Consider the following 16,923-nt stretch of genomic DNA (forward strand, 5'->3'; position numbering starts at 1 on the left):
CCCCCAGTCTTATTGGCAAAGCTTCTCCTTACTCATTTTAGAAATGGATAAACATTCTGATTGTAAGGATGTTCCATGCAAGAGCAATTTTTTTTTACAATCTTTTGTTGGTGGTATGTGCTGATGCTGAATGGAGAAAATAAGTTCTGAAAATATCCAGTAAGTGAAGGTTAAAAAAAAAAAAAAACCTAGCATAGTGCACACTTAATTTTTTTCAGGAAAAAGAAAGAAACATTAACCAAATGCCTACTCCTTTTCAGGTACTTTAAATAAATTATTTCTAATCTTAAAAACACTGTAAGAGGCCGGGCGCGGTGGCTCACGCCTGTAATCCTAGCTCTCTGGGAGGCCGAGGCGGGCGGATTGCTCGAGGTCGGGAGTTCAAAACCAGCCTGAGCAAGAGCGAGACCCCGTCTCTACTATAAATAGAAAGAAACTAATTGGCCAACTAATATATATAGAAAAAATTAGCCGGGCATGGTGGCGCATGCCTGTAGTCCCAGCTACTTGGGAGGCTGAGACAGAAGGATCGCTTGAGCCCAGGAGTCTGAGGTTGCTGTGAGCTAGGCTGACGCCACGGCACTCACTCTAGCCTAGGCAACAAAGTGAGACTCTGTCTCAAAAAAAAAAAAAAAAAAAACACTGTAAGAAAGGTTTTATTATCACCATTTTACCAATGAGGAAGATGAAGGCTCAAAAATACCACATAACCTGCCCGGGTCATGTATAGCTAAGTAGCATGTAGCTAAGATCTATACTCTGCAAAATCATGTTTAAAATCATAGACTTTGAAGTTAGATAGGTGTGGGTTTGAAGCCTCTGAGACTCACTAGACATTTGACCTTGGGCAAGTTATTGAACTTCTCTGAAAAGCTTCAGTTTTCTCACCAATAAAATATGGATAGTATTAATATGTACCTCAAAGATGATGGTTAAAATGAGAAAATGTATTTAAAGCACCACTACATAAGAGCAACTGAGTGATCAATGCATAAGAGCTAACATTTACTATTACTATGCTTCTCCCAATCTCTAATTATAGAGAAGAGAGGAACCACAGATATTCAAGAATCCTATTTTCTTTTTAATAAAATGAGACCACCGCACGATTAAGGATAAACTTTATTCAGATCTCGTATCACATTAGAATACTTCCAAATTCAAATAGAATGTTAGTCAGATGTTTTATTAGACAGGCAGCCAAAGTTTCAAAGTCAAAACAAAAATTCTGAAGGCATTACTGCTAACAAAGCTACCCTCCTCCTGAGTAGCCTCATATCATGCACTTGTCATGAACCTATACTTTTCTATTTTAATTTAAATGCTATATTCAAAAGATATCAAAATAGGTTTTTTTTGAAATGTGAGTTATGACTTAGTAAATTGTTTAGCAAAATAAATCCTTTCGACTGATTAGAAACAATACAAAGCAGAGGAAAGATCCTGGATCCTTATAGACAGCAATACCGCTATAGGTACACTGCTCAGTCAACCTGAGACCTATTTCGCTTTCTGCTTATATCAAAGTTTTTGAAAATGACAGCTTCTTAAGGCTATATGCTTTCAATGTCCTCAAATACTTTTTTGGTCTGGATAAGATGCCACTTGTTTAAGAGCAGCTTCTGACGGGCCACATCTATGGATCCACAGTTAAATCTACATCACCTCCAGACTCCTTATCTGAAACGAGAAGAGAAAAACCTCAAGCTGAGAAAGAAATATAAAAACAAAAAAAAATGATTTACATCGGTGCTACTATGACAATTTAATGTCCTCGAAAGGGAGGGAAGGGGGACAGATCAGTATTCTAACTATTACAGGGAATTATTCCTACAGAAACAGATTTTCTTCTTCTTTTCATTTAGTAGTCTCTCTAAAAGAATATGGAATTGGAATATTATATTTTGCTAGAATGATGTTAACAAGTCTGATAATCAATTAGTTCTTTGCTTTCTTTGATTAGTGTGTGTTTTTCACATAAAACTAAAGTCACCAGGAGCTAATTTTATCCTCAATGTGTCTCAATTCTAAGAACCAACATTTATATTATGACCAATATAAAATAACCAAGAACATCCAAGAAGCTAAATCTTATGTAGATAAAAATTCAGAAATCCTAAGAGATTATTTAACAAAGATCATTTGAATATATAACCCAATTAACACTAAGAAAATCCTTTAAAATATGAATTTATCAAACTCATCATTTAACTTTCAAGATTAATTCAATCAACAAATTTCCTGTGATATATCAAGAAATCCTCCTTTTGGTTATTTATCCCCATAAGCACATTTAAACATTTTTACCTAAAGTGGTCCCCCCCCCCACTACTAACATCCAGGGAAATTAATTAACCATTTTTGTTTGAGGGATTTGGCATAATGGCACCTTTAAGACTTGCCAATTCTGGGTGATAGAAGTATTTTGTTTTAAAAACACAAGTTACCTTGAATTGTGGTGTCATCCGATGACATGAAGTAAAGATCTTTTCCCACTGTTTGGAGTACGGCCTAACAAAAGAAACCTTTAAGTAACTGCCAATTCTTTATTATAAGTACAAAATAGTCTAAATCAGAAATGGGACCCTAGATAAACCACAAAAAAAGTAAACAATAAGAAGCATTCCCATTAAAATTGGGACAATCTCATTTTATAGTGAAGAATCACCTCAAGTGCATTTTCCATGATTCAAATACCCATGATCTGGGACATCTCCAGATCATGGAGCATTCCACGCAGGGAGTCAAGTCCCCTTTCTCAATTGTGAGCTCTCAGATGCTCTGACAACTCTGGCTTTTGGTAAAGGAGGGAGGGATATCCTTGTTCAAGAGGCTGCTATTCATGGCCGGGCGCTGTGGCTCACGCCTGTAATCCTAGCTCTTGGGAGGCCGAGGCGGGCGGATTGCTCAAGGTCAGGAGTTCAAAACCAGCCTGAGCGAGACCCCGTCTCTACTATAAATAGAAAGAAATTAATTGGCCAACTGATATATATATAAAAAATTAGCCGGGCATGGTGGCGCATGCCTGTAGTCCCAGCTACTCGGGAGGCTGAGGCAGAAGGATCACTCGAGCCCAGGAGTTTGAGGTTGCTGTGAGCTAGGCTGACGCCACGGCACTCACTCTAGCCTGGGCAAGAAAGCGAGACTCTGTCTCAAAAAAAAAAAAAAAAAAAAAAAAAAAAAAAAAAAAAAAAAAAAAAAAAAAAAGAGGCTGCTATTCAAACACATTATCCATGGTGAGCCACAGACCCTCTGAAGACGAGGGACAAGGATATATTTCCCCTATTTTCTTTTCAATGTGCGTACATGATGTGATACAGAAACTAATTAGTGAGCTATATTCTTATGGTAAAATGAAATAGCTCAGATAAAAAAACAAATACTAAAAAATTATAATTAGAAGGACTCCCAGATCATAATGACTTGATGTGTCACAAAAAAAATAGTCACATATAGTACTCATAATATTCACTTTTTAAAGAAAACTAGCTCATTTGTAGGCAGGCATCCTTATCTAAGAACTTACTCAAATTTGAGGAATCTTTAACTCCCGTTAGTAATCAAATCAAAAATTGTAAAGCTTTCCTAATAAGTAGTTTCTGTATGTCTGCTAATTGGCTTAAAGCCAGAGGTAATCATATGTATATTATTTTATGTCCACTTTAAATAGTCCTAAATAGTTTTTACCTATTTACCAGGTAACAGGGTACTTTAACCAAATATAGAATCCTGTATGTACATATGTATGTATTTGTCTGTGGACTCTTCACAATTAATAGATGGAGACAATCAGAATGTAAAAGAAAGTTTTAGTAAATACTGATGCAAAAAAGTATATCAGGCTTTTGAAATGTGAGTTATTTTGCTAAACAATTTACTAAGTCATAACTCACATTTCAAAAGCCTGACATACAAAAAAGTATGTTCTTGGCCGGGCGCTGTGGCTCACGCCTGTAATCCTAGCTCTTGGGAGGCCGAGGCGGGCGGATTGCTCAAGGTCAGGAGTTCAAAACCAGCCTGAGCAAGAGCGAGACCCCGTCTCTACTATAAATAGAAAGAAATTAATTGGCCAACTAATATATATATATAAAAAATTAGCCGGGCATGGTGGCGCATGCCTGTAGTCCCAGCTACTCGGGAGGCTGAGGCAGAAGGATCACTCGAGCCCAGGAGTTTGAGGTTGCTGTGAGCTAGGCTGACGCCACGGCACTCACTCTAGCCTGGACAACGAAGCGAGACTCTGTCTCAAAAAAAAAAAAAAAAAAAAAAAAAAGTATGTTCTTTTTGACAAGTATACCAAAAAAGAACTAGCATAAGAAGGTGAAGAGAGATGTTTCATATTTTTAATACTAAAAATTTTAAGTGACCTAAACACCCAACACTATTAGAAACTGTTGAATGCATTATGATTCAGCTATCAAAGTGTTTATGGCTTTCTGGCTGCAGCCAAAATAGAGTAAGCTTACTGCAACCTCTCTCTCTTTCACTTTCTCTTTTCTGATTACAACTAAAGATTATAGACAGAATATATAAAGCAACTACCAGAGGACACTCAAAAGTAAACAAGGATGGGAAGATTAAGGGCTAAAGTAAAAAACGTGAATAATGACTCACAGCAGGGGTGAATTTTACAGGGTTTTTGGTTTTGTTCTTTCTTTGTTTACTTCTTTGTCTCCTGGTTTTGACCTTAGGGTAGGCCAAATCAGAACTGGGGGAAAATGCAAAACTCTGAGAGAAATCCCCTATTTCTAGCCAGAGGATTGTAATAAAGGGCCCCTAAAAGCTATAGAGCAGCAACAGGCCCCAATCTTTTGGCACCAGGGACGGGTTTCATGGAAGACAATTTTCCCACAGATGGGTGATATTGGGGGTGGGGGGAGGGAGGTGGAGCTCAGGCAGTGATGCAGGTGATGGGGAGCGGCTGTAAACAGAGACGAAGTTTTGTTTGCTCACCCTACAGCTCACCTCCTACTGTGCTGTTAGTTCCTCACTCACTCTGGGGTTCAGGACTGCAGCTATAGAACAAGGGAGGGGTAGGAAATCCCACTACTATCGTATTGTGGTGGTGGTGTTGTGTTGTTGTTTTCTCATTTTTCCTCTGGCCTTGCCCTGGTGACGGCAATGGCAATGCAGGTACCTAAAAATGTGAGAGATGACCCGTCTCTCTGGCCAGCAGAACCAGGAAAAGGTCCTTCGTTTATCTGGAGAGTAGTAGGAGGAGATTATTTTTGTTCTATCCTTATCTGCTTCACTCCAAAGTCAGGCTCAGTCAAATAGAACTGCATGACAGAACCTTGAGAAAAAAACATATTTCTGGCTAGAGAACAGAAAAAGGGGGGCTATTCGGGGCTGAATAAAAGAGGATCCTAGGAGCCAAAAAGCATGAAGGAAATCTCAGAGAGGAAAGAAGTTGGAAATCTTTAACCCCCAATATTATATATGAATTAATATAAGTTCCGGGATCATCTCTGAGCTATGCACATGCAGAACAGGACCAAATAAGCAAAGTCTTTGATACCTGATTACTATATAAACCACTGATTGAGTCCCAGATTAACCTGAGTGCCTTATATATATACTGGGCAGACCTGAACAACACAGCAAAGGCTCTGCAAACTAAACTGGCATGGGAATCACTAGCTACAGGAGAGACACAACTTGTGGTTTGAACCTAAACAGGATGATCATCTGCTAAAATAAAAACTTTGACATTCTCTAGATTTTAATGAGATCCAAAGTCTTATAATATTTTGAATGTCCAGGATAGAATCCAAAGTTACTCAACATACAAGAATCAGGAAAAGCTGACCATTTCTCTAAAAAAAAAAGACAACCGTCAGGTACAAACCCTGGGATGACTACATATTGGAACTATCAGACAAACGCTGTGAAATGGAAGTTAAAGAAGCTCAACAAACCCCAAACGAGATAAACTGAAATGCCCAGATACCTCACAATGGTATAGGAAGTTGCCTACGACATAGTCTTAAATGGATATTAAACTATATATAGAATGAAATCAATGTGTCCAAAACATGTAGATTAAATACTTATATTCCATATAGACAGAAAAATTATGGAAAAAAAACAAACTGATCAACCTGTTTGTCTTTGAATGGGTATATTACAGGTTGTCGTTACTTTCTTATTTTTAATTTTGCCATATTTCCCAGATTTTCTGCCCTAAACATGCATAAGAGTCATGAACACCAATCAATTTTCGTTCTGTAAGTGAAAATCAAGGAGTAAAACACTAATTACTAGTTTGCACAAAGGGATACTTGGCTGAAGTCCAGAAATATTGATTTTGTTACTGTTGTTCTTAACTGTTATTATAACATTATTTTTTCCCCTATTTTTCCTAATACAAGGGCTTTGGAAATAGTTTGTTAAATCACGTTTCAAAATGAAGACCAATGCTCTCATTAATTAATTACTATTTATATAATTCCATACCTCAGATGGACTCTTATCCAATTTGGGTATGCCATTCCAGACGTTCTCAGGGTTCACTATCTCCTCCATACCATTTGAAAGGTTCAAAACCTATAAGAGAGAACAGAAAATTTTAAAAATTTGGCAACTTCCAAAAACGGTAACTGACTTATGTACCATTGCTATCCTTTTTAAAATAACATACTTCAAAAGACAATGAATATGATGTTATTAAACTTCAATCACATGTTTCAAACTCAATGCTACTTCAGTTCAACAAACATATATGGAGTATCCATGCCTGGAGATTAGAGATGGGTAAAACTTAGACCTCAAGCAATTCAAACTCTGGTAGAGAAAAGACTTCTAAGCAGATAGTTATAATAGTGTCCAGGAAGTGCAGGTTTCTGTAGCAGCAGGTATAGGAATATAGTATAGGTATAAAGCTTTTTGGGGGGTGAGGAGGGCTTGAGGAAAAAGGGAAGTTTAGAAAATAATGTCAGTGAGTCAGTGAATGCTTCCTGGAAGGGCCAACAGCTACAGAAATCTTTAAAGATAAATGGGAATGAACCAGTTTGGTAATGGGATGGAACACAGGCAAAAGAGAACTGCATTATTAAATACACCAAAGCAGCAAGAAAAATTGTGTATATAAAAAGAAGTCAAGTGAATAGATGTCCATGTAATCTAAAGGACAAAATATAAAGAATTAAGACCTAAGACTGGAGAGGTACATGGATGCTCAATCCCAGAGGGACCTCTGCGTCATGTTAACGACCTTGACTTTTATATCCTAGATCAGAGGTTTGCCAGTATTAATGGTAGAAGAATGCACATTCCAGAATCCTAACCCCAGAAATTCTGAATCAACAGGCCAGGCCAAGGCTCGGGACTCTACAATTTAAGAAACACATCAGGTGACTCTGGTACAGGTGGTTTTCAGATCAGAGGAGAAACACAATCGACCGGAAATCCCTAGTAAATTTCACACAGGAATCACGTTATCAGATTTGCATTTGACAAACTTCCCACTGGCACAGTGGACAATCAACTTAAGGAAGACTAGAAGAAGTAAACCAAATAGAAGGTTATTAGAGTAATGTGGTTGTGAAATGAGGGACTCAACTAAGGTAATAAGTGGCATTAGGTATAATAAGTTCCAACTAAAAGAGAATAAGTAGAAAGTTTAGAACTTGATGACTAATATGATTTTAGGGGTAAGAAAGATAGTTGAAAGAGAGTAGGATGATTTTTTTTTTTTTTTTTTGCTAGGATTCTCATATAAAAACATTTCAAATGATTTTTGCACTACAGCAAATTACCAGGGGGAACAAGCAGGTAAATATCTGTTCAGTTGCAGTCTCTGGTCTAATAAAGTCTGGTAGAACTTCCTTAACAGTCTGCAAGAGCATTTTGAGATACAGTACTTAAACTTCACTTACCCTTGTGCCTTCCTCAGCTATTTCCAAGATCTTACATTTAGACCACGTGTTTCTTTGACTTGACCACACAACACATTTGAATCCAACAGTAAAGCCTTTCAGAGTGTAGGTGTTCTGTGGCTGAGCTGCCAAATTCAATAGAGTAAGACTCAATGCATACCTCTTAATTCCTTAACGTGAGATGCACAAGCAAAGTATTTTCCTTAGTCTGCATTTACTATTCCTACATAATCAAAATCATGTAATTAGTATTGTTAATGTGTTCTAACTCTTTAATTTTATTTTTCTAGTGCCCTCCCCCCATATAATCCCCTACTGCTTTCCTAAAAAAAAAAAAAAAAAATCACCATATCACCATCATAAGGATGCGAATCTGATTTCTAACACTGAAAATTACTACTAATCTCTGGTACTATTACTACAGCTAATATTGTCTCTAGTAGTTACAACAGCCGTTCCTATAGCAAAAGAGCATGCTGCAAGGGAGCAGATAGTCTTATCACAAAGCTAATATTTACTATTATTAAAATGTGAAATGAGGACTAAATATCTAATGCAAGGGTAATATTTAAATAAAATATGGTGTGCCCAAAGGATGGCATACTATGCAATTAAAATATTCTGATAAAGTATTTTAAGGGGATTAAAATTAAGGACTCAAAATTATATGATAGTATAATCTGTATTTAGCTTATAAAACTATATATAAACAGACATACACAAGAGCAAGAAGAAAGTATCACATGGTGCTGACAGTGGTTATCTTGGTGGTAAGAGTATGATTATTTTCATTCTCATTATTCTATTACATTCTCTAGTTTGCACAATGGTTCAAATTTAATAATATAAAAATTGACATTTAAAAAGTATAGCACTGATTATACAAAAGTTAGCCATGTAATGTAATGTTTAAGCCTCTTTAAGTAGCAAACAAAATAGCAATAAAATAATTTATTAAAAGTTAACATAACAAATATTCTTTAAGATTTACTAACCCTTGGAAAGTAAAAAGTATCAACAAGAAAAAAAAAAAAGATTTACTCAGTACTTTTCTGATGAATATAGGCTCCCTAAATCTATTTTTTAAGGGTTTCTAAACGAATGGCAAATACATGATAAAGTTAAGTCTAAAACACCCTGTTAAAAATGATCCTTTTTATAAATTTATGCCTACGATAGTGCTTGGCAACAGAATATGTTTTTTAAAACTTACTAACACATATACCCTCTTGATTATAAGGATGATTTATTAGCTGGGCGCGGTGGCTCACGCTTGTAATCCTAGCACTCTAGGAGATGGAGGAGAGCGGATCACTCAAGGTCAGGAGTTCGAAACCAGCCTGAGCAAGAGTGAGACCCCGTCTCTATTAAAAATAGAAAAAAATTAATTGGCCAACTGAATATATATAGAAAAAATTAGCCAGGCATACTGGCGCATGCCTGTAGCCCCAGCTACTCGGTAGGCTGAGACAGAAGGATTGCTTGAGGCCAGGAGACTGAGGTTGCTGTGAGCCAGGCTGACGCCACGGCACTCTAGCAGGGGCAACAAGAGTGAGACTCTGTCTCAAAAAAAAAAAAAAGGATGATTTATTTACATGTTAAATGTGATTCACCTTTTGGAGACACAGATTTTAAGCATTCTATTTTTAAACACAAAAGTAATATTTCAGCCTTTCATTGAGCATATAACATGTTATTTTACATTGATTTCATAACTTATTTTCCCCAAGTTTTAAAATGCCCTTCATAAAATCCAAATCTGATTCACATCCCCAGTGTTAATTTTTCTTCTAAAAAATTAATTTTAAAAATCCAGTTAAGAATTATTTATTAAAAAAAAAAAGAAAATGAATAAGAACTTTTGAAAGACACTACATTAGACTTAAAAGTGAAAGGGAAAAAAATGCACATACCTGAGACATGATCTGGTAAAGCACTGTTGTGCTTCCTTCCATCTCTGGATTCTTCTTCAGAGAATAAAGGCATCAGTGACGAAATGGTGTCCCTGTTTTTATACTCCATAAATTCTTCTTCATAGACATTCATTCCGAGCTGCGTTTTAGAATCACAGTTCTTCCCCGGGAGATGCAAGGGCGTCCTGTGCTGGTCGTCAAAGGGTTCCACACAACTCGGCTTTCTCATGTCCTCCGCACATATGGATTCTTGGATTTTCTGACTCACTCTCAAAGACAAAGCGTTCAGTTTGTCGTCTAGAGATAGCTGGGCCGTAGGTAGTTCTAATTCTGGCTGTTTCTCAGCTTCACAGCTGAAGGGCAGCTGCACCGTGAAAGGTTCCAGGGCTGCCTCTGTGTCGCAGCCTTGGGGCAGCAGTACATTCGGTGGCTCCAGGACCAGCTCTTCTTTTTCCTCATCCCCGACCAGAGAATGTTGCAACTCAATGGATTCCAGTTCTAAGAATTCTTTTGATTCTTCATCAGGAGAAAGTGGCACCTCAAGTGAATTTAGTTCTAGTATCTCCTTTGCTTCACTAGCATGTGGTAATAATGCATCAAATCCTGCCATTTGGTATTTGTCTTCCAACTTTGCTTTGTCAACCAGATGGCACTCTGCTTTGCCATCCAGTACCTCGGGATCAATTTTATCTTTGCATGGGCTTTCAAAAGCTTCAAAAATGTTTTCGGTTTTGAGGTCATAGAATTTACTTGGTTTGGTTTCAATAATGTTTAATTCTTTCTCGATGCTTTCAGAGAGCTCATCTGTCTGTGGTTCTACATATAATGTTTCATCTTGCGCAGCTTTATTACTCGGTTTCTTAAGTCCCACATCAGGACTGGGGGATGCATGAGCTTCCTTTATCTCAGAGCCATTTGCCTCACAGGGAAGACTATTCTTAGTAATATCAATCTTAGAATATTTCTTCATCTTCTCATTAATACTCTCACCTTTGCTTTTCAAGTCAACAATCGCTAATGGGATATCACAAACATCCCTTTTGATTTCTAATATTGTTATTTCCAACGCATCTTCTGTTACTATTTCATAAAAATAGTCATTGCCCTCTTGAGGGCATACACCTTCTGAAACATTAAATCCTAAGAGGCAACATGGAAAGGCTTGCATGGGAACCAGCAAAAGTTCGGAAGGAATGTTCCAGAGGGCTTTTGGGTCTACACAGTCTTCAGTGTTTCCAAAGTCCACAAGCTTGACAGATACAAGATGATCTTCACAAACATTAGTGATAAGTGCCCTGTAATAGTGTCCGTCTTCTCGATATCTTACAATACAAGGATCTCCAATGTGAGGAGATGGGATGCAATTTCTCTGATCTACGACCTGTTCTCCAGCAGTTTGTACTTCTACTTCTAAATACTGAAGTTTCTCAGTATCTGCAAACTGACACCAAAAATACTCAGGTCCATCTATTACAGTGGCATAAGCTCTTACCACCTTCATTTTGGGATTGTACCAGTTAAGAAATACTGAAGTGTCACTGTCCGATTTGTTAACAGACCTTGAGCAGGTACTTTTAATTATTTGGGTAGAAAGTTCTATTTTCGATTTTTCCCTGAAAGCATATCTGCTATTCATATCATCTGCTATGACCCCATGTTCGTCTGCAAGAATAACTTCCCATTTGTCTTGAAATTTAACAAATTCACACGTTATTTGAGCCTCATCAGTCCTTCGGGAAAAGGAATGCATCATTTCCTTACAGTTTGCGATGTCAGGAACCCAAAGTCCTGCTAAGGAGCAATGAAGGCACAATGCTGGTAATACTGCATTAACTAGGTCAAGCCTACCTATTTTGCTAGTATGAACCACAGAAACATTACCATAATCTATAAACTGTACAGACAGCAGGTCTTTGGGTTGTTGTTCCTTGACCACGGCACGATACCATAAATTGTCTTCTGGGAAAATGGCACATATCATATCTCCTCTTTGCAAAGGTGGACCTGCATGATATTCAGGCCTTGTTTTGACATCATTTAATCTCTCTGAAAGACAATTAATTTCAGCTTCATCTTCTGTTAGTTGAACATAAAAGTCTGAAAGGTCATTTATGTGAGAAATATATACAGTTGTTTTAAAGCCAGGCATTATATTCTTCTGTGGGAACTCATGAAATTTTAGAGGTAAATCTTTATCGCACGAATCTCCTATTTTTCTCTCTGAAACAGTGACTTCTCCTCTCGTGGCTTTCAAAGGCGGCTCAGCAAAAATTTCTTCTTTCTTTTCTGTTGTTAATGAAAACACTTCACTATTTTTATTTCCCACAGAGTCCTGATATCGAGTGGCTGAGTTAGTCTTTGTTGAACTTTGTAAGCGTTTGAGCTCCTTAAATGCCGCATTGATCTTAGGTTTGTACGGTTCTCGCAAAATCTCTACACTACGTAACTTGTTCTCTACTGATTTACTTAAATACTCTGTAGATGCCAACTTCATATTCTCGCTTTTTTCTTCAAGAGTTTCAGTTGCAGAGAGGAGTGGTTTACTTTCATTTTTCCTTGTTCTACCTTTGTAACCAAGTAGCCCTAACTTCTCATTAATACTAGCATTAATTTGAATATTGTCACTATACAGTTCTATAATCAGCCTTCCATCTGGATCTTTTGCTACAACTAAGGCCTTCAGTGACTTATCTAAAACAGTTTCCTGAAACCAGGTTGTAACTTCTTCTGGTATATGATCAGGAATATCAGATAATGAGCATTTAACAGCTTGCATGGGCAAAAGTAAGACACTGTATGCGTCACTAGGTATCGGAAGCAGATCGTCACTTGTTACTACATAAACGTTCCCAAAATCAACAAAGAAGACTTTATTCGGTTCTTTCTCTATTACCATTCCCCTATACCAGTTCCCATCAGTGTATCTGGCAAGGCACAAGGTTCCAGGGATCAAGAGAGATGTTTTTAAATTCAGCAAAACTTTACTTAATTGTGTAATACTACATGACAACTGGTCCAAAATATCTGCATTTCTTGCCAGCTGGCAATAAAATGTCCAAGGGTCATCAACATGTGTTATATACACTGATTCTTCACTTCCAATTTTCATATCATGTATAGAATAGTAGAAGGAATGTAGCTGAACAGAGGACTCCAGAGGCTTCTGAAGTTTTACTGGTCTCGCAAATCTCTTTTCTACCAGAAAGTGGCATGCGCTCTGAAAGGGTGTTAGCAAATCCACAACATTAAACAGTTCTTCATCATGTATTGAGGCCAAAGCAAATATCGTGCATTTTAATTCCAGATTGTTTTGCCAGGCATTACTTACAAAGTCGCTAAAAGCTTGTATTGCCTTTTCATCCCAAACAAATGGATTTGGACCAGTTGGTTGAATTAAATTATAAAGACTGCATCTAAAAGCCTGAGCCTTAACCTTGAGAAACTCTTCACTAATTGAATAAATATTCTTCACAGATACTACTTCTTGGTCTCCATAATCTACAAATATTACTTTGACGTGCTCTGAAGATTGTGTCCCACTAATCAGAGCTCTGGACCACTTTCCATCTACTGTTCGTTTTGCCAAACAAGCAGGTGTGGTTCCCTCATACGGGGCCGCTGTATTTTTACAATAGTCCTGAATATTGTACATTAGAGTTTTAAATCCTTGCATGTTCCTGGTCAGCTGGCACCAGAAATAGCCAGGGTTTTCAACATAAGACACTCTAACCTCTACCGTACTTCCAACTTTTAGCTCTCCTTTACAAGAAGAGTCTGGTTTAATTTCCAAGAAATTCTGTATAAGAGGAGAATAAACTGATGTTGTTTTCTCTTTATTCTGCACAACTAGTTCACTCGAAACATTTGTAACAATTGCCGTGCTGGTCAAAGCCTCTGAAACAGATGTGGCTTTATTATCACTCTTGGCTCTCTGTTCTCCTTCTACCCTCTTGGCAGAAGATAGTTTGCTATTCTCAGCAGTAAAATGGTTTGAGCCATGCCCTGGGGAGTGGGCATTCACTGGGATATTTTCCTTTGTTTCAAATTCCTGATACTTGGCATAACCAGCTTGAGCAATCACCTTACTAATGTTTTCTTCCCCTGTTCTCGACTCATCAAGAATCTCAATAATGTACTGATGATCCTGCTTATCAAGAATATGGATGACTAATTCTTTGTGGAGTACAGTCTTTTTAAAAAAGGAAATTGCCTCCTGGCTCCAGGTTTTTCCCAAAGGCCAGATATCTGCGAGGGTGCACCTCAGAGCCAGTACCGGCAGCCGCCTAAACTGAGGGAGCAACATCCTGACGTCATACCAGTCCACATTTTCTGAGTTGCCCCGGTCAACTAAGAACACATCGACGCTCTTGTCCCCTAACCTGGTGACGATGGCCCGGTAATAGCCGTTTTCTTTCCACTTGACACAACAAAGGTCGTCCGGTTCAGGTTTCAACACGACACCATCCAGCTTACTGGCCGAGGAATAGAAGCTGCGCATTCTCCTCATCAGCTTGCTGAAGGTGCCGTTGTGTTTCCTCAACCTAATCCAAAACTCGGAAGGATTTTTAACAAACTCTACCTGGGCATCGTAGAAGGCATTCATCTTTAACCTGATAGATCTCAAGGCTGGGAAGGAAATCTCTTCATCCACTTCCTCAGCAGGGGACTGAGACTGAGAAGCTGTCTCTGGCTCCTCCTCCTCCTCTTCCTCCTCTATTCCTTGGCTCTGAAGGAATCGGTCAGCCAAGCAACAAGACTGTACTCCGAACACGCAGTTAAGGTTAACCCCGTCTTCTCCATACAGGGTGACATAATACACGTGCTCGAAGGAGCAGTAAAATTCAATCTTTGCATTCACTGCCTGGCCCAGTATCAGAGCTTTCAGGTCACCTACCTGTGACCGAGACCAGCCTCTCCCACCGTCCCAGAGTCCATACAAAGCACAAGGGTAGGTCACCACAGGCATTCGAAAATATTCAGGCAGCAAGTACCGAAGGCTACTACAACTCACCAACTCCTTCCTTCCATAGTCTACGTGAAGCACCTGGGCACAGCGCTGGGGCCGAAAAGTCTCAAGCAAGAGTGCTCGGTACCAACGTCCGTCCAATCCACAGGACGCACACGGAGAGCCCGGCTTGTCTGGGCTCTCCTCCCTCTCCTCCCAGGTGGCACCGGTAGAGTTCTCATCCCCTGTCCCCGTGGAACCCCGGTATACCTGGGCCATGCCCTCGGAGAGGCGGTGGATCTCCTGCGAGAGGCTCCGGAGCTGGCAGTGAATGCGGTGGGGATGGCACACTTGGGTTACTACTACGGGCTCCGTCACGCCCAGCTGCAGCTGGGGATAGAAGTAATCCAGGCCAGGCTGCTCTTGCTTGGGCAGGACCCTGGGGAGAACCGGGACCCCGGGGCCCACGCCAGAAGTGGCCACAGTGAGGTGGCGCTTAAGCAGCGAGTGGAAGAGACTGTCGGGCACCTGCCGGGCCAGGCCGAGCTCCTGCATCTGCTGGACCAGACTGGGCACCTCCAGAAGGACCAGGCGATGGAGGAGCAGCACGTCCAGGACCCGCCCGTGCACCTCCTTGCCCTGGAGGTTGCTAAGGAAGTCCACGGCGCTGGGCGACCAGTGCTGCGGCTCGCCCCCGCCCGCGCCGCCGCCGCCAGCCGGCACCAGGCCGGCCAGCACGCAGCCCAGCACCTCCGAGGGCAGGTGGAAGAACTCGCTGCGCCCGGGCGCCAGGGAGCCTGCGCCGGCCGTGATGGTGCGGCCCTCGTCCAGCAGGAAGACGCGGCTGTCCTGCGCCTGCCGGCTGACCACGCGGCAGCGGTGCCACAGGAGCCCCACCTGCACCAGGCACAGCTCGCCCGGCGAGGCCGAGGCGCCGCCCAGCGCCCACGGGCCGCGCGTGGCCGCCGCTTCCTGGATCTCCTGGCTCAGCCGCACGTACTCCTCCCGCCGCTCGCCCACCAGTCCCCACAGCTGCACAGGGATCACCTCGGGAAGCACGTCCACGAAGGACACCCGCAGGGCCAGCGAGGACCCCGGTGTCGGCAGCCCCGGCGTCGAGCACATCTCCATGGCGCAGCGCGGCCCCCTCTCCCTGCGCGGTCAGGGCCGCGCGTCCGGCCGCCGAAAGCCCCCGCGCTGCGGGAAGGAGGGTCCCACCAAGCTTAGCTCAAAGGACCCAGAGAATGGGAAGGACACCTGGCGAGGCGCCCCTTGGGAGACGCGCCCGACGCAGGGCCTCGGGGACTCGCGCCGACTGGCGAGCCCCGGCGGCCTGACCAACCGCCCACAGTTGAGCCGCCGCGCAGGCATTTGCAGCGCGCGGCGCCCGCGCTTCCGGCCGCGGGGAGTGGTCGGGCCGGGACGCGCCCCGGCTGGGCTGAGGACAGCAGGGGCTTCGAGGGACGTTCGTGAGGCCAGGAGGTGGGAGGACCGGGTCCCAACCTGCTTCTCTCCAGGGCGCCCTCGGCTCTGGAGGACGCAGGGCGCAGGCCTGGCGAAGGGCCAGGGTGAGGACCCCTCCAGAAAGTTGTTTCCTTTTCGCCAGCTACCCGTGATGGAGCGCTGGGTGCCAGGCGTGGTCGCTAGCCATTGCCGCTGCCCACGGAGAGCGGGAAGGAGAAATGGGGGCGCCAACGGCCCGTCCAAGGCGTTGAGGCCCGGACTCTGAGCGGGCCCAGGCGCCGGCCTGCCGGGGCTGAGCGGTGCCCTTGCGCCCCACAGGTGAGGGGTTGCTTTAGGTCGCCCGGTGTGTCCGTGACCTCTGTTCTGTGAACCTGTTTGTTCGTCTGAATTGACAGATTTGTTGTGAGGTGGTTAAAATAAAGTTTGAAAGCATACGGCGACAGTTAATGTTTCCTTCCTCACGCTTACCTGGTATGGGTTCCTTTGCCACTTCGTTGCCTAACTCTGGCATCCCACCTTTGAGGGCATTTTTCATTTACTCACAAGGCTAGTACAGAGCCGGACTCCTAAGAGGAGGTCAAAAGGAATGGAATGAACGTTCTCCTTAAACCCAGCTGTATCTACTATAGCAAAGAGTCTCTTGCCTTTTTTCCCCATCACCTCGATCTTAACTGGGATAACCCTTTGAAACCAAATTTGTCAAACGCCCAAACCTCCATTTGGA

At 41.6% G+C, this 16,923-nt stretch overlaps 1 protein-coding gene across 1 annotated transcript; it reads right to left on the reverse strand.

Annotated features, from left to right (window-relative positions):
• Positions 1-1,109: 1,109 nt before the first annotated feature.
• Positions 1,110-16,002, reverse strand: TDRD6 (tudor domain containing 6). The gene is made up of 5 exons (XM_012744806.3): positions 9,791-16,002; positions 7,878-8,002; positions 6,457-6,546; positions 2,448-2,511; positions 1,110-1,680 (listed from the first exon to the last, which is right to left on the reverse strand). The coding sequence occupies exons 1-5, from the start codon at positions 15,864-15,866 to the stop codon at positions 1,637-1,639; spliced, it is 6,399 nt and encodes a 2,132-aa protein (XP_012600260.2). The 5' UTR covers positions 15,867-16,002; the 3' UTR covers positions 1,110-1,636.
• Between the last annotated feature and the right edge of the window lie 921 nt (positions 16,003-16,923).

This window comes from Microcebus murinus, chromosome 5 (assembly GCF_040939455.1).
Source record: "Microcebus murinus isolate Inina chromosome 5, M.murinus_Inina_mat1.0, whole genome shotgun sequence".
Lineage (NCBI taxonomy): Eukaryota > Metazoa > Chordata > Mammalia > Primates > Cheirogaleidae > Microcebus > Microcebus murinus.

Excerpts from the sequence above, each read along its gene's own strand:
- TDRD6 (XM_012744806.3), bottom strand. The coding sequence starts at position 15,866 with ATGGAGATGTGCTCGACGCCGGGGCTGCCGACACCGGGGTCCTCGCTG. Across the intron at positions 6,547-7,877 it reads TAGCTGAGGAAGGCACAAGG|GTTTTGAACCTTTCAAATGG; the intron begins GTAAGTGAAGTT and ends TCTCTCTTATAG. Across the intron at positions 2,512-6,456 it reads TGGATAAGAGTCCATCTGAG|GCCGTACTCCAAACAGTGGG; the intron begins GTATGGAATTAT and ends TTCTTTTGTTAG.